Genomic DNA, 21,755 nt, shown 5'->3' with positions numbered 1-21,755 from the left:
TTTTAGGATGACTTGATCCCCCGAACTTCCCGGGGGAAGGGCTGAAAGTTTTGAACTTTACCCAATGTTAACATATAGTATTGGTTATTGGGAAGTATACAGTACAGACGTTTTCAGGGGAGACTTTTCCTGGTAGTGGGGGGGGGGGTCGGGGGTTATGCGGGAGGATCTTTCCATGAGGGAAGTTTTCATGGGGGAAGGGACATTGCTATGAAGGGGATGCCGGACTTCCAAGCATTATTTAAAAAAAGATCAGAAATTAAATATAAAAAAACAAGTTTTTCAACTGCAACAGCAGAAACATCAAAACTTTAAACGAACAGAAAATATTACATATATGATTGGGTTCACCCCCTAGTCAATACCTCAATCTTTAAGCCAGAGATTTTTTTAGTACTTTCATAAGAGACATTTATTCTAATTACCGGCCTTTGTGATTAAGCGGTCAGTTTTAAAGAATTGGAACAAAATTCAAACTTTCGCTTAAAGAGCAAGGTATTGACTAGGGGGAAAACCCCCTAATATATGTATTAAGAATATATGAATATAGAAGTTCGTTACGTAAATTAATTCGTAAGTTACGTATATTTATTACTAATAAAAACATTCGTAAATAAAATGAAACAAGTTTCGAGAAAGCCATTTAACCAAATAAAAGTAAATTAATATGAAAATTTTGTTTTAATTATTCATATACTGTGAGCCAAGATCAAAACCTGCATTTATTGAAAACGTTCAAAAATTAAATTAAAAAAAACAAGTTTTTTTAACTGAAAGTAAGGAGCGATATTAAAACTTAAAACGAACAGAAATTATTCCGTATATGATAGGGGCTGTCCCTCCTCAACGCCTTGCTCTTTACGCTAAAGTTTTTTATTGTTTAAAAAAATAGAGTTGTGAGAAAGTCAAACTCTAGCGTAAAGAGCAAGGCGTTGAGGAGGGGACATCCCCTTTCATATACGTAATAATTCCTGTTCATTTTAAGTTTTAACGGCGTTCCTTACTTTCAGTTAGAAAAACTTGTTTTTTTTATTTAATTTATAGAAGGGATGATCGTAAAAACTTTGAAGGAGGCTCATTCGATTGGAAATTGAAAGTTCAAGTTCAATTTCGAAGAATCAAAGGTAATCACAAGACAATCAGCCTTTCCCTCTCAACCGACAACCCCCCCCCCAAAAAAAAAATAAATAAATACATCCGATCAAAATAAAAATAAACATTTTGTTCAAAATAGTCTGAAGGTCAAATAACCATGCCTTTGGGGTTAAAAACCCCACCAGCAGCATCTGGGGCAAGGGCTGTAAGTTATGCACATTGCTCACACCTAAGGTTTTTGTAGAAAAAAAAATTCGTAGGTACTTTGGGGGGGGGGGGGTTATTCAATTGGAAATCAAAATTTCCAGTGCATATTCCAGAGTTAAAAGTGATCGGAGGGCTTCCACCCCACCCAATTTTTCCCCCAAATACATCCGATCTAAGTTTTGGGACGGCCATTTTATTTAAAACAGTTAAACGTTAAATAACTATATCATATTTAAATAACTATGGTTCATAACCCTATTGTGTTTTGCCTAACGTAAGTACGGTGGTTGAGTTGTACGAGGGTTCAGTAGCACGAGGGTTCAGTTGCACGGGGGTTCAATTGCACGGGGGTTCAGTTATACGGGGGTTCACTTGCATGGGGGCTCAGTTACATGGGGGTTCAGTTACACGGGGGTTTAGTTAAACGGGGTTGAGTTGCACAAGGGTTCAGTTAAAGGGGGTTCAGTTGCATGAGGGTTCAGTAGCACGAGGGTTCAGTTGTACGGGGGTTCAGTTGCACGGGGGTTCAGATGCACGGGGGTTCAGTTACTCGGGTTCAGTTGCTTGGGGTTCAGTTACACGGGGTTCAGTTACACGCACACCCTTCCAGGTACTCACTCACCTGCACTTGGATCCAAGCTATGTAGCTCTCTCTGGCGACAGAATCAGGCAGGTCACTGAATTCCTCTGGTTACAGTCTTGGGTTAATGAAGCAACAATTTCGAGCCATGAAGGGTCCCATCTGCGACCATGTCTCCGGAACCTGCCGATCGACTTGAGGTCAAATTTGACAGTGTTGAGCCAAGTTTTGCTTGTCCTCCACGTCGTTTCCTCCAATCAGATGGTGGTTTGCAGCGTAGGCTTTGATTTGTAAGAGTCTCGGCCGGTCTTCGGAAAAACAGGCTGAACCAGGACAAGCCACGGCGTCGAATGATAGTTGTGATGTCATACTTCTGGTCACATTGTTGGCGGATGATCGTGTTTGGGGTCCAAGTTCCAGGTGACAATGACTGTTCCCAATGACAACAGCGTTCAAAACTCCGATTCAAAAAAGGAAGCGAACTCATTGGGCGACATGGAATCCGACTCCAGAAGTGATGTTCGACTTCAGTTCCTACTTGGATTTATACAGCTTTAACGGCTCTTATTAATCCCATATTCTCATACAGTAAGAGTACAACAACAGCAACATTTCAACTCTGATAGAAAAAGGAAACGATCTCACTCGGTGACGTGCAACCCGGCTGCCAAAGCAAAATTTGATCCCAGTAGTAACTTAGCTTTACTCAGTGACAATGAATCTTATCAATCCCGTATTCTTTTATGTTAATGGCACATAACCACAGCTCGCAAACTTTGATCAAAAAGAGAAGTGAACTCATAGGGTGACACGATATTGGGCATCAGAAGTGAATTTGACTCTTATTCGATCTTAGTTTTGTACAGTGATAACGGTTCTATCAATCCTATAGCTTCATTCAATAATAGCAAAATGGCTGCTGAAGTAGAATTTGACTTCCTTTCGAACTTAGCTTCGCATGGTGATAACGGTTTTTATTTATTCCATATTATCGTAAGATGCTAGCAGAGTAACGATGACGTGATATCGTGACGTGATATGACGTGACTTTTCAATGACGTGATATCCGGCTGCCGAAGCAGAATTTGACTTCCCTTCTAACTTAGTAAAGACCGGTGACTAAGACACTTACAGTGTCACAGTGATCAAAGGGAAACTTAAAACGACCATAAGTTATTCTGTATATGAGGGGGTTTCCTCTCCTCAATATCTCGCTCTTCACTCTAAAGTTTTTAGCATTAAAAAAAAAATCTTATTCTAATTAAACGGTCCTTGTGTTTAAGGAGTCACTCTTAAGGAATTAGGCCAAAAATCATACTTTACCATAAAGAGCAAGGTATATAGGAGGGGGAGCCTTCCTAATATATGGAATAATTTCTGTTCGTTTTAAATTTTAATGTTGCTTCTACTTTCAGTTGAAAACACATTTTTTTCAACAGTTTTGAAAAATTGAATTTCTGATCATTTTTTCAAATAATGCCAGGAAATCTGGCTCCACCTCCGTGAAAAATTCCTTGTCCACCAAAACAACCTTAAATAGAGAAATTCCTCTTACGCGAAATCCCCCCGGACAATTCCATCCTCAATTGAAAGTTCCCCCAGCCAATTTGTTTTCGAATCAAATGAGCCTCCTCCAACGTTTATACGACCACCAATTTCATAAAGACCTTATATGTCCCCGGGCATAATTCACAACACTTGCCCCTGTGCTCTGGGGAGTTGTGTCGACCCCAAAGTGTTTGTTATCTTATCTTTGGACTATTTTGAACAAAAGGGGTATCTCACCCCTTTTTCGGAAATTCGGATCGGATGTGTATGAGGAAGAAAGGGTTTGGAGAGGGGGCAAGGTGTCCTCCGATTACTTTTGACTCTTAAAAAGGGCACTAGAACTCCCGATTTCCGATTGAACGAACCCCCTCCGAGGTTTATACGATCATCCCTTCCATATGAAGTGCCTTTGGAAAACATAATAAGACACTGAAGCCTTAAGGTCTTTACTATAGGCATCGCTATAGAGTTGCCTCTATAGTAAAAAGACTATATTACAATGCCTTCATGGTTGACACAACTCCCCAAAGCCCGGGAGTAACGACTAAGTTATGACCCGAGGCCATATAAGGTTTTTTGGAAGGGGTGGTCATATAAACTTTGGAGGAGGCTAATTTGATTGGAACTTGAAAGTTTTCGTTCCCTTCTTAAGAGTCAAAACTGATCAGAATGCAAGTAGCCCCCTTCCTCTCTACGCCCTCTTTTCCCCAAATGTATCTGATCGAAGTTTTGCGATAGCCATTTTATTCAAAATTGTCCAAGGATCATATAACAATGCCTGAGGGATTTATACAACTCCCCAGACCCCAGGGGCAAGGGTTGTAAATTATAAACCAGGGGCATATAAGATTTTTATGCGAAGTGTGGTCGTGATGAACGAAGGGCAACTATACCTCCCATGCCCTATTTTTCTCAAATGTATCCAATTTAAATTTTGAGATAGCCATTTTGTTCAAAATATTCCAAATGTCAAATAACCATAGATTCAGGTTTGATGCCCCCCCCCCAGCCATTGGGACAAGGGCTATAGGTTATGCTATTTGCGCATGGTTAAGATATAATTTTTATGGAAGGAGTGGTTGTATAAGCTTTGGAGGGGCTTATTAGATTAGAAATTGAAGGTTCTAGTTCCTTTTTAAGAGTCAAAAGTAATTAAAGGGCGACCAGCCTCCCCCCCCCCACACTTTCCCCAAATGCATTCGGTCAAAACTTTGAAATAACCATTTTGTTCAACATACTCCAAAGGCCAAATAACTATGGTTCCGGGATTGAAACACCCCCAGGCCCCAGTATAAAGGCTGTAAGTTATGCAAGTTGCTTTTTATTACTTTAATACTTTGATTTACTGACTTAAGGGGAAAAGTTGATTTACAGGGTAAGGGCTGTAAGTTATGCCAGTTGCTTATTGTTAGTTTGATACTTTGCTTACTTTGATATTTTTCCTTTACTACTTCGATAAAAAACTGATGGTGAAAAAAAAAGAAAAAAAAATCGATTTTGAAATGGGGAATGTCGACAAACTTGAAACTTTGATCAGCATTTACTTCTGATTATCTTAAACTTAAGATCAGAAGAAGTGAATTCCTAAAATAATTCAAACTCAAAATGACCAGAAATTACTTTCCAAGAATAAATGAAACCCAAATCGAACAGAAATTAAATAAAAATCATACCCAACCAACATACAACAGGTACTAATAAAAATGATTCAATGCATCTTAAAGCTTAAATTGCATATGCAAATCAATCTTAAAATAAACGAAAATCACCAAAAACAAAAGTTTGGCTACTACCCCGTTCCCTAACTATAAAGTCTAAAGCCTATTGCGTCCTTGAAAAATTTCTTTGTCAGAAAGTTTGCTCAATTTGCTATTTTTAGGAGTGAAGAAGGGAATACAACGCACAGTAGGAAGATAAGTAGAAGATAGTAAGAAAATAGGGTTCTCCAAAATCTTCCGAAATTTATGATAATCAAGAATTAAATGATTTGTGTCTCATGTTAACTTCCATGTATTTAGGAACGTTGATTTTTGGGCAGATTTAGGCGGACTCAACTTTTGTTCGGAAAATTTGTGAAAAACCTGAAAAATTTAGGGAAAGACGCACCAGGAATTATATCTTCTTTTACTTTCGTCGCTCGTAGATAGGTAAAAAATGGAGCACTTGATGTCGAAATATTGTTTACTGTATCTTTGACGCCTAAGGGAAAATTGGCTCCAACTTTGACTCCCCCCCCCACAGGATTTTGACAAATTAAGCCATTCGTTGGGGTATGGATTTAGTGATCTACTCATAATTTTGTTGCAAACCATGAACTGGATGACCTCTATTCCCTTTCGAATCAAAATGCTTTACCAAATACCTTCCTGGGACATACTTTAAAGAATGTGTGCATCACATATACAAAAACAGTGGAATTATCTGAAAATGATTGTATAGAAGGGAGAAAACCACGATTGAAAAAAACACCCAAGCAGGATTCGAAAGCAAGACATCCTAATTCAAAATCGAACGCTGTGCTGACAGAACCACGTCTCTAATAATTGAATTCGATATATTAGTGTTTGTACCTTAATTGCGTAGCTTATTAAGGGGGCTTGGAGAAGAAACATACGAGAGGGGTTCTTGCAAACCTCCAATTACGGGTTTTGAACAATAATTGTTACAATGACGATTTCGTTTTATACTTCCAAGCTTTTCTGCTTAAGAAGTGACATCAAAAGTGTTGTTTTTAGTACTATATCGCACTTACAGATGGTAGAATTGATAAACATCACGTCTTATGAGCAATAGCTTTCAAATGAACCATTAAACGACACTCTATAAAGTTCTGGTAGCCCACTAGCCCCAGCTTTTCTATTTGACACATGGCACCAAAAGTGCCGTTTTTACTGCCATTTGGAACTTGCTAATGGTTGAATTTATAGGAAGGACGTAGATATGAGCAATATCTTTTATATGAGCTATTAAAAATCTGTCTTGATACCTGCAATACCAGCACGCCCAATAGCAATACGCCAGTACCGATACGCGTAATATCAATAACTCCGGTACCGATACAGTGTGCAGCTCTTTCCCCAGGGACTTCGGAGGGTCATATCGTCCCCAAATCCAAAGATATCTGATTTTTGAACTATAATGAACATTATAGCTATCTCAAAATTGCGATTGGTGACTTTAGGGGGAGGGGCCTTTAAGGAGGGGGCTATTTGCCCTCCAATCTTTTTGGTCAATTAAAAGGGGCACTAGCAAATTTAATTTCTGTTTGAATAAGCTATCGCACATCTCTCTATGATGTTTTGGTCACCCTCTAGAAAACGGGAGACAGATTAGTGCTACCCATGCAAAAAAGCCATTTTCCTTGTTGTTCAAGGAGGGGGGTTGTAATTTCCCATTACTAAGTTTTCGACCGTGCTGATTCCAATGGTAGACTTTTAATTTTGATCTTACGTCATTTTGAGGAGTTTCAGACCTTTTAGAAATCACCATAAATTTCTTTTCGCAATATACTTTTCTTTTAAAACGAACCGAAATAATAGTTACCGTTCCTAAATCAGTGTCAGATGGCATTTTTTCAATAGGTAGTTTTCTTCTAAACATATTTTTTAACTTAGGGTTACTATGGGCTGTGGTTCGCTCTTTACTAGATTGCAGCTACCGCTGCAACCATGGTCAATTGTAAGTAAGAAGCTATGCTGCTCAATAGTAACAGAAACTCTAAGAGACAGAGTCTCTATAACCATGGATGCATAAACAAAATCTGATTTTGATGCTTATTCAAAATATATAAAATTTATCAAGTTAAGTCTTACCCATCAAAATCAACGAACATGAGAAAATTTGCTCAATTTTTCAAATAGGGGGGAAACACTCCCAAAACATCCAGTCATGTTAATGAGAATCACACCATCTGACTCAACATAGCACATAATCCTACTACAGAGCTTTCAAACTCTTATGAACAAAAATGTGGAATTTTGCATTTTCTACAACAAGAAAGATCAGACATCCGTTTTTGTTTGTTTTTTCACTTATTTTCCCCGGGGGGGGGGGTGATCGTATCGAACCAGTGATAGTAGAACATCGAGTGGGCTCATTGAGTGGAGAAGATCGAGTGGAATAGTAGAAAGGGCTCATTTGATCGGAAATCAAAAGTTCAAGTGCCCTTCTACCCTTGGTTCAAGTGACCAAAAATACTGGAGGGCAGCTAGCCCCACTCCCATGGCCCTTTTTTTTCCCTAAGTCACCTAATTAAAATTTGGAGATAACTATTTTGTTCAGCATAGTCAAAATATATAATAACTATGTCTTTGAAGACGACTTGACCCTCCCCCCTCCCCCCACAGTTCCTGGGGGAAGGGCTGCAAGCTATGAACTGCGCCTATTGTTTACATATAGTGTTGGTTATTGAGAAACATGCAACATTTTTCGGACGCGGGGAATTTTTCTGGTGGAAAGGTACGCAGGAGGATCTTTCCATGGAGGAAGTTTTCGTAAGGGAGGGGAATTTTCCTTTGAGGGTGTGGGTTTCCCGGCAAAATTAAAAAAAACGGTCAGAAATTAAGTAGAAAAAACAAGTTTTTTCAACTGAAAGTAAAGAGCAACATTAAAACTTAAAACCAACAGAAATTATTACATGTATGAGGGTGGTTTCTCCCTCCTATATACCTCACTGCTTACGCTAAAGTTTTTTTTTAGAACTTTTAAAAAAGCTTATTATTTTAATTAAACGGCCCTTATGTTTGTGGAGTCATTCTTAAATAAATGGAACAAACTTAAGCGTAGAATTTTGATAAAAATAGATACATCAAAAGAATCAAATGTTTATGCTGATTCCAAATAGCTTAAAACGAACAGAAATTATTACGTATATGTGAGGATTTCCCCTCCTCAATACCTCGCTCTTTACGCTAAAGGTTTTTTTTTAGAACTTTTAAAAAAGCGTGTTATTTTAGTTAAACGGCCCTTGTATTTCAGAAGTCATTCTTAAATAAATGGAATAAACTTTAGCGTAAAGGGCAACTAGGCCCCCCCCCCGCGCCCATCATTCCCCCAAACACATCCAATCAAAATTTTGAGACAGCCATTTTGTTCAGCGTAGTTGATTTCCAGATAGAAAATATGTTTTTGAGCAGGACACTCCCCTACAACCCTCGGGGCAAGGGTTTTAGGCTGTACACTGGGGGCATATAAGGTTTTTGTAGAGGGCGTTGTCGTAGACACTTCAAGAAAGGCTCATTCGATTGGAAATTCAAAGGGCTAGTGCCCTTTTTAATAGTCGAAAGTGATTGGAGGGTAATTAACCCCCCTCCACCGCCCACCATTTTCCCAAACTCATCCAATCAAAATTTTGAGATAGCTATTTTGTTCAATGTAGTTGATTTCACATGGAAATTATGTTTTTGAGGAAACTCCCCCACAGCTCTCTGGGTAACTGTTGTAAGTTATGCCCTGGGGGCATATAAGGTTTTTTATAGAAAGCGTTGTCATAGAAACTTCAAAATGGGCTCATTCAATTGGAAATTCAAAGGGCTAGTGGCCTTTTAATAGTAAAAAATGATTTGGAGAGCAACTATCCCCCTCTCACGCCCACCAATTCCCCAAACACATCCAATCAAAATTTTGAGATAGACATTTTGTTTGACGTAGTTGAAAGATTTGGAAATTATATTTTTGAGAACAATACTCCCCCGACAGCCCTCAGGGCAAGGGTTGTAAGTTATGCCCTGGGGGCATATGAGGTTTTTATAGAAAGCGCTGTCGAAAAAACTTCAAAAAGGGCTCACTCGGTTGGATATTGAAAGGACTAGTGCCCTTTTTAATGGTTGAAAGTAATTGGAGGGCAACTAACCCCCCTCTCACGCCCACCATTTCCCCAAACACGCGCAATCAAAATTTTGAGATAGCCCTTTTATTCAACGTAGTTAAAAGTTCTGGAAATTAAGTCTTTGACGATGATAACCTCAAAAAGGTCTCATGCGATTGGAAATTCAATAGGTTAGTGGTCTTTTTAATAGTCGAAAGTGATTGGAGGGCATTTATCCTCCCTTTAATGCCGAACATTTTCCCAAACACATCCAATCAAAATTTTGAGATAGACATTTTGTTCAACGTAGCCAAAAGGTCCCGAAATTATGTCTTTGAGGATGAAACTCCCCCTACAGCCCTCAGGGCAAGGGCTAAAAGTCATGCCCTGGGGGCATATAAGGTTTTTGTAGAAAGCGTTGTCCTAAAAACTTCAAAAAGGGCTCACTCGATTGGAAATTAAAATCTAGTGCCCTTTTTAATAGTTGAAAGTAATTGGAGGGCAACTAACCCCCCTCTCACGCCACCTTTTCCCCAAACATATGCAACCAAAACTTTGAGATATTCATTTAGTTCAACACAGTTAAAAATTCTGTAAATTAGGTCTCTGAGGATGATAACTCAGAGCCCTCAGGGCAAGGGTTGTAAGTTATGCCCTGGGGGCATATAAGGTTTTTCTAGAAATTGTTGTCGTAGAAACTTCAAAGAGGACTCATTCGATTGGAAATCGCGTTTTAGTTCCCTTTTTAAGGGACAAAAGTGATTGGAAGGCAACGAACACCCCTTCCACGCCCACCATTTCCCGAAACACATCGAATTAAAATTTTGAGACAGACATTTTGTTCAACGTAGTTGAAAGTTTTAGAAATTAGGTCTTTAAGGATGACGAACCCCCCAAACCCCTCAGGGCAGGGGTTGTAAGTTATGCCCTGGGGGCATATAAGGTTTTTATAGAAAGTGTTGTCGTAGAAACTTCAAAAAGGGCTCACTCGGTTGGATATTGAAAGGACTAGTGCCCTATTTAATAGTTGAAAGTAAATGGAGGGCAACTAACCCCCCTCTCAGGCCCACCATTTCCCCAAACACGCGCAATCAAAATTTTGAGATATCCCTTTTATTCAACGTAGTTAAAAGTCCTGGAAATTAGGTCTTTGACGATGATAACCCCAAAAAGGGCTCATTCGATTGGAAATTCATTGGGTTAGTGGTCTTCTTAATAGTCGAAAATGATTGGAGGGTATTTATCCTCCCTTCAATTCCCACCATTTTTCCAAACACATCCAATCAAAATTTTGAGATAGACATTTTGTTCAACGTAGTTGAAAGATCCGGAAAATATGTCTTTGAGGATGAAACTCCCCCTACAGCCCTCAGAGCAAGGGCTGTAAGTTATGCCCTGGGAGCATATAAGGTTTATTTAGAAAGCGGTGTCGTAAAAGCTTCAAAAAGGGCTCACTCGATGGGAAATTGAAAATACTAGTGCCCTTTTTAATAGTTGAAAGTAATTGTAGGGCAACTAAACCCCCTCTCACACCGCCATTTCCCCAAACACATGCAATCAAAATTTTGAGATATTCATTTAGTTCAACGCAGTTAAAAGTTCTGTAAATTAGGTGTTTGAGTTTGATAACTCAGAGCCCTCAGGGCAAGGGTTGTAAGTTATGCCCTGGGGGCATATAAGGTTTTTATAGAACGTGTTGTCGTAGAAACTTCAAAGAGGACTCGTTTGATTGGAAATCGAGAGTTCTAGTACGCTTTTTAAGGGTTAAGTGATTAGAAGGGAACAAACACCCCTTCCACGCCCACCATTTCCCGAAACACATCGAGTTAAAATTTTGAGATAGACATTTTCTTCAACGTAGTTGAAAATTCTAGAAATTATGTCTTAAAGGATGACAAAACCCCCAAATCCCTCAGGGCAAGGGCTGTAGGTTATGCCCTGGGGGCATATAAGGTTCTTATAGAAAGCGTTTTCGTAGAGACTTCAAAAAGGGCTTCCTTGGGGAATATAAGGTTGTTTTTTTTTTATAGAAACTGTTGTCGAAGAAACTTCAAAAAAGGTTCATTCAATTGGAAATCTAAAGGACTAATGCCCTTTTTAATAGTCTAGTTGAAACTGATTGGAGGGCACTAACCCCCCTCTCATACCCACCACTTTTCCAAACACATCCAATATAAACTTTTAGATTTTTTTCAACGTAGTTGAAAGTTCTGGATATTATGTCTTTGAGGATGATACCCCCCCCACACACACACCCCTCAGGGCAAGGGTTGGAAGTTATGCCCCTGGGGGCATATAAGGTTTTTATAGAGATCGTTGTCATAGAAACTTCGAAAACTTCGAAGGTTTCAGTACCAATAAATAAATGAAACCCAAACCCAACAGAAATTAAAATAAGTCAAACTCAAAACGAGCAGAAATTAATCTGAGTAGGGTTCTAAACCCTATGCCTTCTAAAAGCCAGAATATAATTTGACTTTACTGAATTTTTTTTTTTTTTTCACTTTTATAACTTTAAGAAATAAAAATGAAATTAATATCTTAAGTAATGAATATCAGCACATTCGTATTAAATTGAAGATGCTTTTTTTTTCATTAAACTATTTTGAAGCTATTTAAGAAAAGTACAAATTATATTTTAGCTTTTAGAAACCATAGGGTTTAGAACCCTGCTTTCTGCTCGTTTTGAGTTTGACTTATTTTAATTTCTGTTTGTTTTGGGTTTAATTTATTTAATGATACTAATTTGTGGTAGCTGTATGTTTGCTAGATTATTTGATTCTATTTTGTTCATTTTTGGTTTAATGGAGTTCTTTACTTTCTTTTGAAAAACTTATTTTGTGCAAAAAGTTTTTTTGATTAATTAAATTAAAAAGGCAAATTGATCGACAAAACTTGATAAGTGAGTCAAACAGTTCGTGGTAACGAACTGTAAGTAAGGAGCAACGCGGCTCAGTAATAATCAAAACTTTAAAGAACAGAATTTTGATAAAAATAATCAAATGTTTATGCTGATTCCAATTATATAAAGTTCATTAAGTTTAATACTACCCATTAAAAATTATGAGCCTGAGGAAATTTGCCTTATTTTTTATAAAGGGGGAAAGTTTCCAAAAAAGTATCGGGGTCTCAATGAAAATGCCACAATCAGATTCAGCATATCAAATAACCCTACTGTTGAGATTTCAAGGTCCTATATTCAACAATGTGGAACATTCACCAAGGTTTTGCATTTTTTTTTTTTTTTTTTTTTTTTTGGCTAAAAGAAATATCACAGATGCGTATTTGTTTTTTTGCCCAGGGGCGATCGAAAAAATTGTCCTAGAATATCGGGATCTCATTCTAACCAAAAGCAAAAGTTCTAGCGCCCTTTTTAAGTGACTGAAAACATTGGAGGGCAACTAATCCCCCTCTCACGCCCTTTTTTCCCCAAAATCATCCAATCACAATTTGAGATTGCCATTTTGTTCAAGATAAATGAAAGGTCCAATAACTATGCCTTTGGGAATAACATGACCCTGCCCCCCCCCCCCAGAGCTGCTGGGGAAAGTGCTGTAAGTTAAGAAATCACCCCATTGTTTATATGTTGTATTTATTATAGAATACATAAATTTTTTGGAGGGGGGTAAATTTTCAGCTTGGGGGGATTTTCCATGGGGATAATTTTCTGTGGGGAGGAAGGTTTCCGTTGGTGAAATTTCCTGGGAAAATTTTACACTGGGGGAATTTGCCAGAATTCCTATACGGAATTCATTTTGTTTTACTTTGTCTTTGCCGACAAAATTTTACATGTGGGGATATTCTGGGGAAACTTCCAGCGGGAACAACTTTCCACTAGGGGTGGGTCTGGGAAAAATTGTTCACGCAGGGGGGATTTCCGGCATAATTTGAAAACCGATCAGAACTATTTCAAATGAAAGAATTCTAAACAGAATTTTTCAGGTGGAAGCGTCCGCAAGGAGTTTCCCGGGGATAATTTTCAGCGAGGAGGAAATTATCCAGGGGAACTTTCTGGGGAGGGGGGTATACGCAATAGGAACTTCACTTGGAGGAATTTTCCGTGGAGGAAAGGAATTTTCTTTGAAAAGGAGCCGGATTTCTCGGCATTATTTGAAGAACAATAAGAAATTAAATAAAAAAAATGCATTTTTTCAAGTAAAAGTGAGGAGCAGCATTAAAACTTAAAACAAAGAGGAATTGTTCTCTATATTAAAAGGGTCGCTTCCTCCTCAATACCTCGGTCTTTACATAAAGTTTGACTTTTTGTCCCAATTCTTTAAGAACGACTTCTGAAACATATGGGCCGTTTAATTAGAACAAATAGCTTTCTTAAAAGTTCTAAACAACTCTAGCGTAAAGACAGGGGCGGATCCAGGATTTTTTTAGGGGGGAGGGGCGCCAAACTTGCGTTAGGAGCAAGTTTAACTAACGCAACTTGAGTTGATTGAGTAAATTACACTCCTTTAGCCCCCCTCGTCCCCGCTCTGGATCCGCCACTGCGTAAAGAGCGAGGTATTGAGGAGGGGCGACCCTTCTCATACGCAGAATAATTTCTGTTCGTTATAAGTTTTAATGTTGCTCCTTACTTTCACTTGAAAAAAACTTTTTTTTTACTTAATTCAAAACTTAAAACTAATATAATATAGCTTATATGATTTTACCATTGCTCTCAGATTCATCAAAGGGGACGAGCTTTTTTTGTTTAATTTTGCTCAAAACTTAATACATTACTGCAAACTGAAAGGATTACTTGGATTGAATGATATTCAATCCAATCATTATTGGATTGAACCAACATCATAGTTTTTTTTATCAAATTATATTTGGTTCAGACTATTCAGCTACACAGCTTAATGCTTACAGAGTTCTTTTAGTTTTCTCAAATGTTTTTAAAGAAAAATAATGTATTTAGTATTTTCGAAAATAATGTCATGTATTTTTTTATAGTTACATTTAATGAAAAAAAAAAATTCTGATCATCCCAGATGTTGAAAACGATTCCTATTTTTGTATCGTCATTACAAAAGAAAATCGCAGAAAAAAAAACTGTGTCGGTTCCCCCTAAATTTCCATAAATTGACGCAACATTTGAAATGTTGCAAGATATTGCTCACAAATCGTCTACTTTTTTGTATTCATCTTTAAAAAGACATATTTGTGAACAAAGTTTTTATTTTTTCCCATGCCTCATTCATATCCATAAAAAGTTAACGATTTTTTTTCTTATCCTGAAAAATAGTAGTTTTTCTACATACGAGGTGCGCACGCAAGGACCATTTTATGATTGTCGTCTTTAAATTATAAACCCCTTTCGGAACTTTATTTTTCCTAAAAGATATAGAATTTTATTTACATTTTTTTCATTTCGGAAATGTATCTCCTGGGAGGTCAATTCTATCCAAATGCATCCGCTGAGAAAGAAGTGCCCCATTTCAATCAGAGAGTTTAATCGGATAAAGTTGGCAATTTTATGCCGATTATCCCCCTTATGGGATCAAGGGGTGAACTAACTGATTAAGTTTCTATACGGCATTGTTGTTCAAAAAGATTATTTCATACATTGACATCTTTATACAGAGCAGTTATCAAAAGGGGTATCCCACTTATTGCCGCTGAAGGGGGTAAGTCAGAAATCATTTATTTTTCGTTTGTTTGACATGCATTATTTAGCACTAATAATTGATTACTACGATGATGGTTATAATTCCGATAGTCTGAAGACTATTTTATGACGGTGTTGATGACATCTACCATCCTTTTTGCACCATGTAGTAAGATGTTGCATCATACAGCATGATGTTCAAAATTATAATGATGACGGTTATCGTCACAGTGATCAGATGATGTTCCAAGAAGAAATAAATGAATCCACGGCACTGCTGTTCACTAAGATGTCTCCATACATTGCCATCTTTATACTGAGGAGTTATAAAAAAAAAAGAAAAAGAAAAAAATATGTGCAATCCAACTTCTTGTCACTACGAGGAGCAGCGGCGTCAATTGTGGACCCCCTAGATTTTATTCCTCCCCTCAATATGTTAAGGGATAACTTTTTTGGTGTGCTTTCTTTGATTAATGCCTTTTTTTGGTATTTCTATTGAAAAAATTCAAAGCGACAAGTTTGGCCCCGATCTGCATTTTGAAAACTCACTTGCCTCCTCCTCCTTTGATTTGGAACTTACATTTACCACCACCCCCCCACCCACCCCCCTCTCTCTCTTCTAAAAAAGACTCATGAACTCCCGTACCGGAGTATTCTTTTGTGATTGCAATCGTGGTATTCCGCTATTTTTGATTTTTTTAAATGAAAATACGAAAAAAGTATCTTCCAAAAACTGAAGGGCACAAATTGGTGTCCCTGGTTGAGTTCATCCCAATTGTTCTTAAACCTGAAAATAGTTCTAATAGGTTACACGTCTTGTTATGGACAATCTTATTACCAAGTACGAACATCCTACAATTTTATCAAAAGTAATTGGATAAGTCAAGTCCGCACGAGACTTTATAATAGTTTTCTCAACTTCTAATAAAGATATCCTTATCAGACTGTTTATATTTATGAATGATATTGTCTGGACCTTTAGATTCCACCTTTACAATCCCTATAACTGAACCATATATATATATACTCCTTTATCATTCTTGCAACTGTAAATGTGTGCTAAAGGGCACCAATTCACAAAAATGTAGGGGGGTGGGGGCAACGATCCTTTTTTTTATAAACATTAAAAATCGTTTGTTTCAAAATATAAAAAGGAGAGAGCAGTATAAAAATGAAAATACCAAAAAAGTATTTTTCAAAAACACGGCGGGGCAATTTCTGCAAAGGCCATTCTGTCGGTGCTGCAGCAGCAGCTATTGAACCCCGGGCCCTTATTGCCAAACAGAGAAAGTCCAATGTGTCACCACAGACTGCAATAATGTAATAAATAAAATCACTGTCTATTTTAATATTTTTCAATGATTGGTAATATTTAGATTTATTATAATACCTCCCCCGTTGTGTTTGTGCCTCTCGTCTCATTATATTTCTATTTTCTATATCTCCTGGATGAAATCACGTACACGTGGAAAATAAAAGGACCACAAGAACAATCAATTCCGGAAAAATTTACAATTTCTTAGCAAGATTTCTCCAACTGTAACGTTTCATACTGGCTCAGTTGAAGATCTTTAAGCATGTTGGCTATTCTATATATATAATGGCACCCAATTTTTTTGCATAGAGTCGGCAGTTTAGTTGCATTCGCAAGGCTTTACCAATCTAACTTTTTTGAATCAATTAAAAAAAAAAAAATGACCCCCAACCAATTTTGTGGTGTTTCTTTTTTGGCAGAAGTTTTGGCACCTTACACCTTTTTTTCCGAATTTTTTTTTCTATCAAGAATATTTATTGCACTTTCTAACACATTTTCATGCTTAATTTTAAAACTTTGCCATAATTTTTCAACTCTCCTCAGTTCTTGCTAATTTCATTTTTTTTCATAATATGGACTTTTAGGTAAATTTATAAAAATTAAAAAGGGAATGGTAACTATGAGAAATAGGGAAATTCCGACTTCAATTTTAATTTCAGTATAAGAAGTTGTTCCAGAAGAGCACTGCCAAGTCCCGAGAGACAAAAACCTTGCTAGTTAGTCAAAAAACCTTAAAAAACACCGCATATCCTAAAACATATACTTTAAAGATTTTTATGGGAAAAACAATCGTACGTAAAAACATTATAATCTAGACTACATAATTAAGACAAAAAAGAAAGCATAAAAAATGAAATCGAATTGCAAGTAATTTCACGAAAAAATATTTAAAATTATTTTACAAAAAAACACGACGTATATGACGGAGATATTTGGCTATATTTTATGAAATGAGCGAAAAAGGACTAACAAAGTCTATATTTTATGATTCTATATTTATGATATCTATATTTTGGCTATATTTTATGAAATGAGCCAAAAAGGACTAATAAAGTCTATATTTTATGATTCTATATTTATGGTATCTATATTTTGGCTATATTTTATGAAATGAGCCAAAAAGGACTAACAAAGTCTATATTTTATGATTCTATATTTATGATATCTATATTTTGGCTATATTTTATGAAATGAGCCAAAAAGGACTAACAAAGTCACACACTATTTTACGAGATGCAGGAAAAATTATCAAATTGCTGATTAGTCAGTAAAAACAGGAGTGCCAAATCACGGAAATGTAGGAAGGAGGGTGGAGTGTGGGCAGAATTTTTTTTTCAATCCAGGGGGAGGGGGAATCACCCAAAAATGTTTTTCAATAACAGAAAACAAATAATTTTCCAAAATAGAGGGGAAAGGGAGGGGCAAAAATTTAGAGGAGGGGGACATTGTCACCTCCTCTACATAAATATAGTGTTCTGTGGGGATAAATATATATATATTGTAAGTGACTATTGAGTGTCTTTTATGATTCAATAGAGAAATTTATGAAAAAAAAATACATTTAAACTCACATCCATTTCAGCATGAGGGTCTCCTCTATCTCCAAGAATATGCCCATGATGCGCTGCTCGAAAGGCTCTCTGTTCTTCCTCAAATTCTCTCAATCTCTGATTAAACCTTTCCACTTGGTCTCGTCGATATGTGTCTTCGACCTATTTGGGCAAAACGGGCAAAGTTAATTTCGTTTAGGCTTGATTCTTTAGGAATGGCACATCACAAACAACTTTTTTAAAATTGAAGTAATTAAAAAAAAGATGCCAAATTTAAATTGTAGGGGAATCCTGAATCCTGTTTTTTCTCACAGACTAGAATTCCTTGCAAGCTCTCCATTTCAACTACTTTATACTAGTTTAGATGTTAAATGCTCGATCAAAAATGTGGTTTGCATTGAGTTTGGTACATTGATTTGGTCAGACCATCCACCTGCGCAAAACACTGCATCTTCAGCATAGTACCACCGAGCAGGGGCGAGGGGGATGATAGCTCCAGGAGAAACAAGAATTTACTTTTTAATTATAAAAAGAATTGATACAAGAACCACTCCCATTAAAATCCTGGTAAAAACCAAACCACTGATACTCTCCCCCCTTTGGAAAAGTTTCCTCTTGGCTGTCTTGCTGAACCACATTTTCTTGCTCTCTGTCTTGCTACCAATCCTTTCTCCACCTCCTACCCTGTCACATAGATGCGGATTACAAAGCAACACAAATTAAAATACCAAACAGCTTAGGAAAAAAAGGACAAGTACAATTTTTGCTCTGTGGTTTGGAAAGCCGATTAATTTGGCAGGCTAGCCAGCTTATAAGAATTCACAAGAAATGAATTTTTGCACTCAGGGGAAAGCTGTTAGAGCGATAATAGCATTTCTGTAAAACCCAGGAAAAAGGGATTTTGGAAAACAATCATATACAGACCCTAGAACTGGAAATAGACCCTAGAACTAGAACTTGAGAGTTTTAAACCCTAGAACTGAATACTTGACTTTATTTTACACGGCCTAACACAAATTCTATGTGTAAATGAGAGCTGCCTGGACATTTAGTTGGACACACGTCAAGGCATTGAAGTCTAAGTAAACATGGATGTGAACGCTGTTTTACGAATAAGAGATACTAATCAATCGCGGCTAATTCAAACTCTATTAAATTAAACGGTGTTCACATGCGTGTCTCGTTAGACTCCAGTTCTAGAGGTGTTTCTATCCAGACATCAATATACAGGCAATTCCCAATTCCCAGGACAAGTTCATATGTAAATTTTGCTGCTTGGCTACAACAAGCTCATCCAGTTCTTAAGTGTAGAACTCTCTATTAAGAAATTCAAATTCGACAAGCAAGAAAGCTTGTTTTGGCATGTATTTATCATGTGTGTTTAAGATTGTCGTTCACATGTGTGTTTTGCAGAAATTCCATGCCTGAGCAACTGTTTAGTCATACATGCATGTCCAGACATGGAAGTCTTGCTGGGCCTGCTTTTGAATATTTGTTGAACATTTTTTGTCAGGAGATTCAAATTGTGCTAATCATGAAGCTTCTTTTTCACTACATTTATCATCTGCGCTCAAGACTGCCCTTCAGATGTGTGTCTGACTGGAATTCCAGGTTTCCAGAGTAATTAGACTACAAGTCTAGAGCTGTTTCTATCAAGACATAAATACCCAGGAAGTTCCCTTTTATATGTAAAATTTGGTGCTTGGCTGCAACAAGCTTAGTATCCAGCTCTAAAATCCAGAACTCTGCACCCAGAATTTTCAATTCGACCAATCAGAAAGTTCGTTTTGGCAATACATTTATCATTTATGTTTAAGATTGGCGTTCAAACACATGTCTGGCTGGAATTTCGTTCCTAAGCAAGTGATTGACAAGACATGCATGTTCAGGCATGGAAGTGTTGCCAGACCTGCATTTGAATACTATTTTACTTAGAGTGGCGTTTACTTGCAGGTCTAGTCAGAAATTAATATCCAAACTTTTGTCTAGCCAGATATTTATGATAAACCAGCTCCCAATTACAAATAAAATTCAATACTTGGCCAAAACAACTTACAACCAAGCACACAGTTCTAGACTTTTTAACTGTGTACTTATTTGTATTGCTTATTTATATCCACGGTTTAAGGTCACAACACTCACGAAATATAATACTGCACTAAAAACTTTATAATTTTGAAAGGACAACCGGAAAATTTTTAGATGGACCTAAGATAGGTTCAGGGGGTGGGGCTGAAATGTTTTTATTTCAATGTCTTTGGTACTTTCAGGGTTCTCCTGTCATCTCTCGAAAACAAGAAGCATGTGCAGCATGCGCTATGCTTCCCCAAATAACGCTTTTTGTAGTTTGGTTATAATTAAATTAGCAGCGGTTATTTCAGATTCAATGGTAAAAGCGTAAATTGGAGCCTACTTAAAAAAAGTTGAACAAAAAATCAGCAATTTGTTATAAACTTGTTTTAACCAATCTTGAATTCTACGCAACAGATAATTTTTTGAATATAAAATAGGGTGCTTGTGACCAAGTCTAAAAAAGAATTTCGTATATAAAAATTTACCTTAGCCGAATCTTCGTCAAACTCTAAGCAGCCTACGCCATCTAGTCTATCCTGGTCGATCCATCCACGCCATCGAACACAAACTCCGTTCAAAATGAAACGTGATCGGAAATGGACCTAAAACATAGTTCTGTTTTTAGTTGATGCCCCGTAGTCGATACAATTAGTCTCACGGACAAGGTTGCCACCGTCAGTAGGATTTTACTAGATCTAATAAAAAAAAATCTAGTAAATTTAGAGGATCTAGTAAATTTCCCGAAATCTAGTAAAAACTAGTAAAAAGTCATGATTTATAGTAAACAAAACTTTTTTTTATTTTCAATGAATTCAGGGAAAAACAATATCGTAAATATATGACAATTTACAATTTTTGCTTTTCTGTCTCTTAAAGAGACAGACAAGCAGTCACCTAGTTTCATAAACTGACACTTCACTTCCGGCGTCTAAAGGTTGACAAAATCATCTTTCTGTGTATCAATCTTACCAACTAAAAATGAAGCTGTAATTACACTTGGATTTGTGATGATTGGGAATCTATTGGAATCAAAACAAAAGCCAACCACATAATATATATACGTGTTAAGAAACAGTTATCACTCCATAATATGCCAAAAAAATGTAGTTACCAAACTTTGAAAGCAGTGAAAGTTATCTTTTTTTTCAGAATTGCAGAAAATGATTCATTTTACTTGTAGAAAAAAAGTTTATCGTCCTTTAATCATAGGGTAGAACTAACGTAAATAGCAATATTTGTGGGTGGGGGCAATTGCGGGTGGGGCACTCGTAATTTAGTCAAGGTCTAATGCTATGATATAGGTTTGATACATTAACAAACATTTATTGTTGTCAGATATTAAATAATCATTCCATTGTTTATATTTGAGTCTCTTAACTAAAATGGCTGCTGGCCACTGTGTTAGGTGAATGCCGTGAATTTGAGTGCTTCTTCTCTTCAGAGTGAGATGACATATGGTTTCAGTCAGCACAGGGGTGGATCCAGAATTTTTTTATGGGGGGGGGGGGCAAAATAGATGGATCCGAAAAAAAAAAATTAGGGGGGGGGCAAAATAGGTTGATCCGATAAACTTGCGTTATGAGCAAGTTTAATTGACGCAAACTTGAATTTGCGTTAATTAAACGGAGGAAAACGGAGGAAAACGATCTCGGAGGAAAACGATTCTCCGTCACGTTTCACAGTTGGACCTCGAAAATCCATGCAAATTTTGGAAAGCTTTGTCCCTTTTTAAAGACGCTGCTGGAAATGAACTGTTTCAATACTTGCCAAAGTTCTTTCTGACTCTCTGCAGCTTGCCCCATTCAAGTGCTGGAGCAGAGACACAGTTCTCGATTTTGTCCGTCATAAAAACCAAAAATCGGAATAAGCTAAATATCTCAACTGTTTCGGCCCTTTTGAAAACAAAACAACTTTCCTCAGGTCGTCAAGAGGAGTCCATGACAGGGTGATCCCCAGCGATTTGACTCGGGCTACCAAGA

The 21,755-nt window shown here is 37.2% G+C and overlaps 1 protein-coding gene across 1 annotated transcript in view; it reads right to left on the bottom strand.

Moving 5' to 3' along the window:
• Positions 1–21,755, bottom strand: part of LOC148947227 (protein big brother-like) — a 105,213-nt gene that overhangs the window by 3,568 nt on the left and 79,890 nt on the right. The window contains exons 4-5 of the mRNA XM_089097329.1: positions 20,262–20,378; positions 17,725–17,865 (exon numbers count right to left, since the gene is read on the bottom strand). Coding sequence (XP_088953455.1) covers positions 17,725–17,865; positions 20,262–20,378 — 258 coding nt within the window. The remainder of the gene's footprint in view (positions 1–17,724; positions 17,866–20,261; positions 20,379–21,755) is intronic.

Source organism: Artemia sp. Qi Xiang Cuo, chromosome 11 (genome assembly GCF_049724085.1).
Source record: "Artemia sp. Qi Xiang Cuo chromosome 11, ASM4972408v1, whole genome shotgun sequence".
Classification (NCBI taxonomy): Eukaryota; Metazoa; Arthropoda; class Branchiopoda; order Anostraca; family Artemiidae; genus Artemia; species Artemia sp. Qi Xiang Cuo.
Note: the sequence above shows the minus strand (reverse complement) of the source record. Positions and strands in the feature narration are given on the sequence as shown.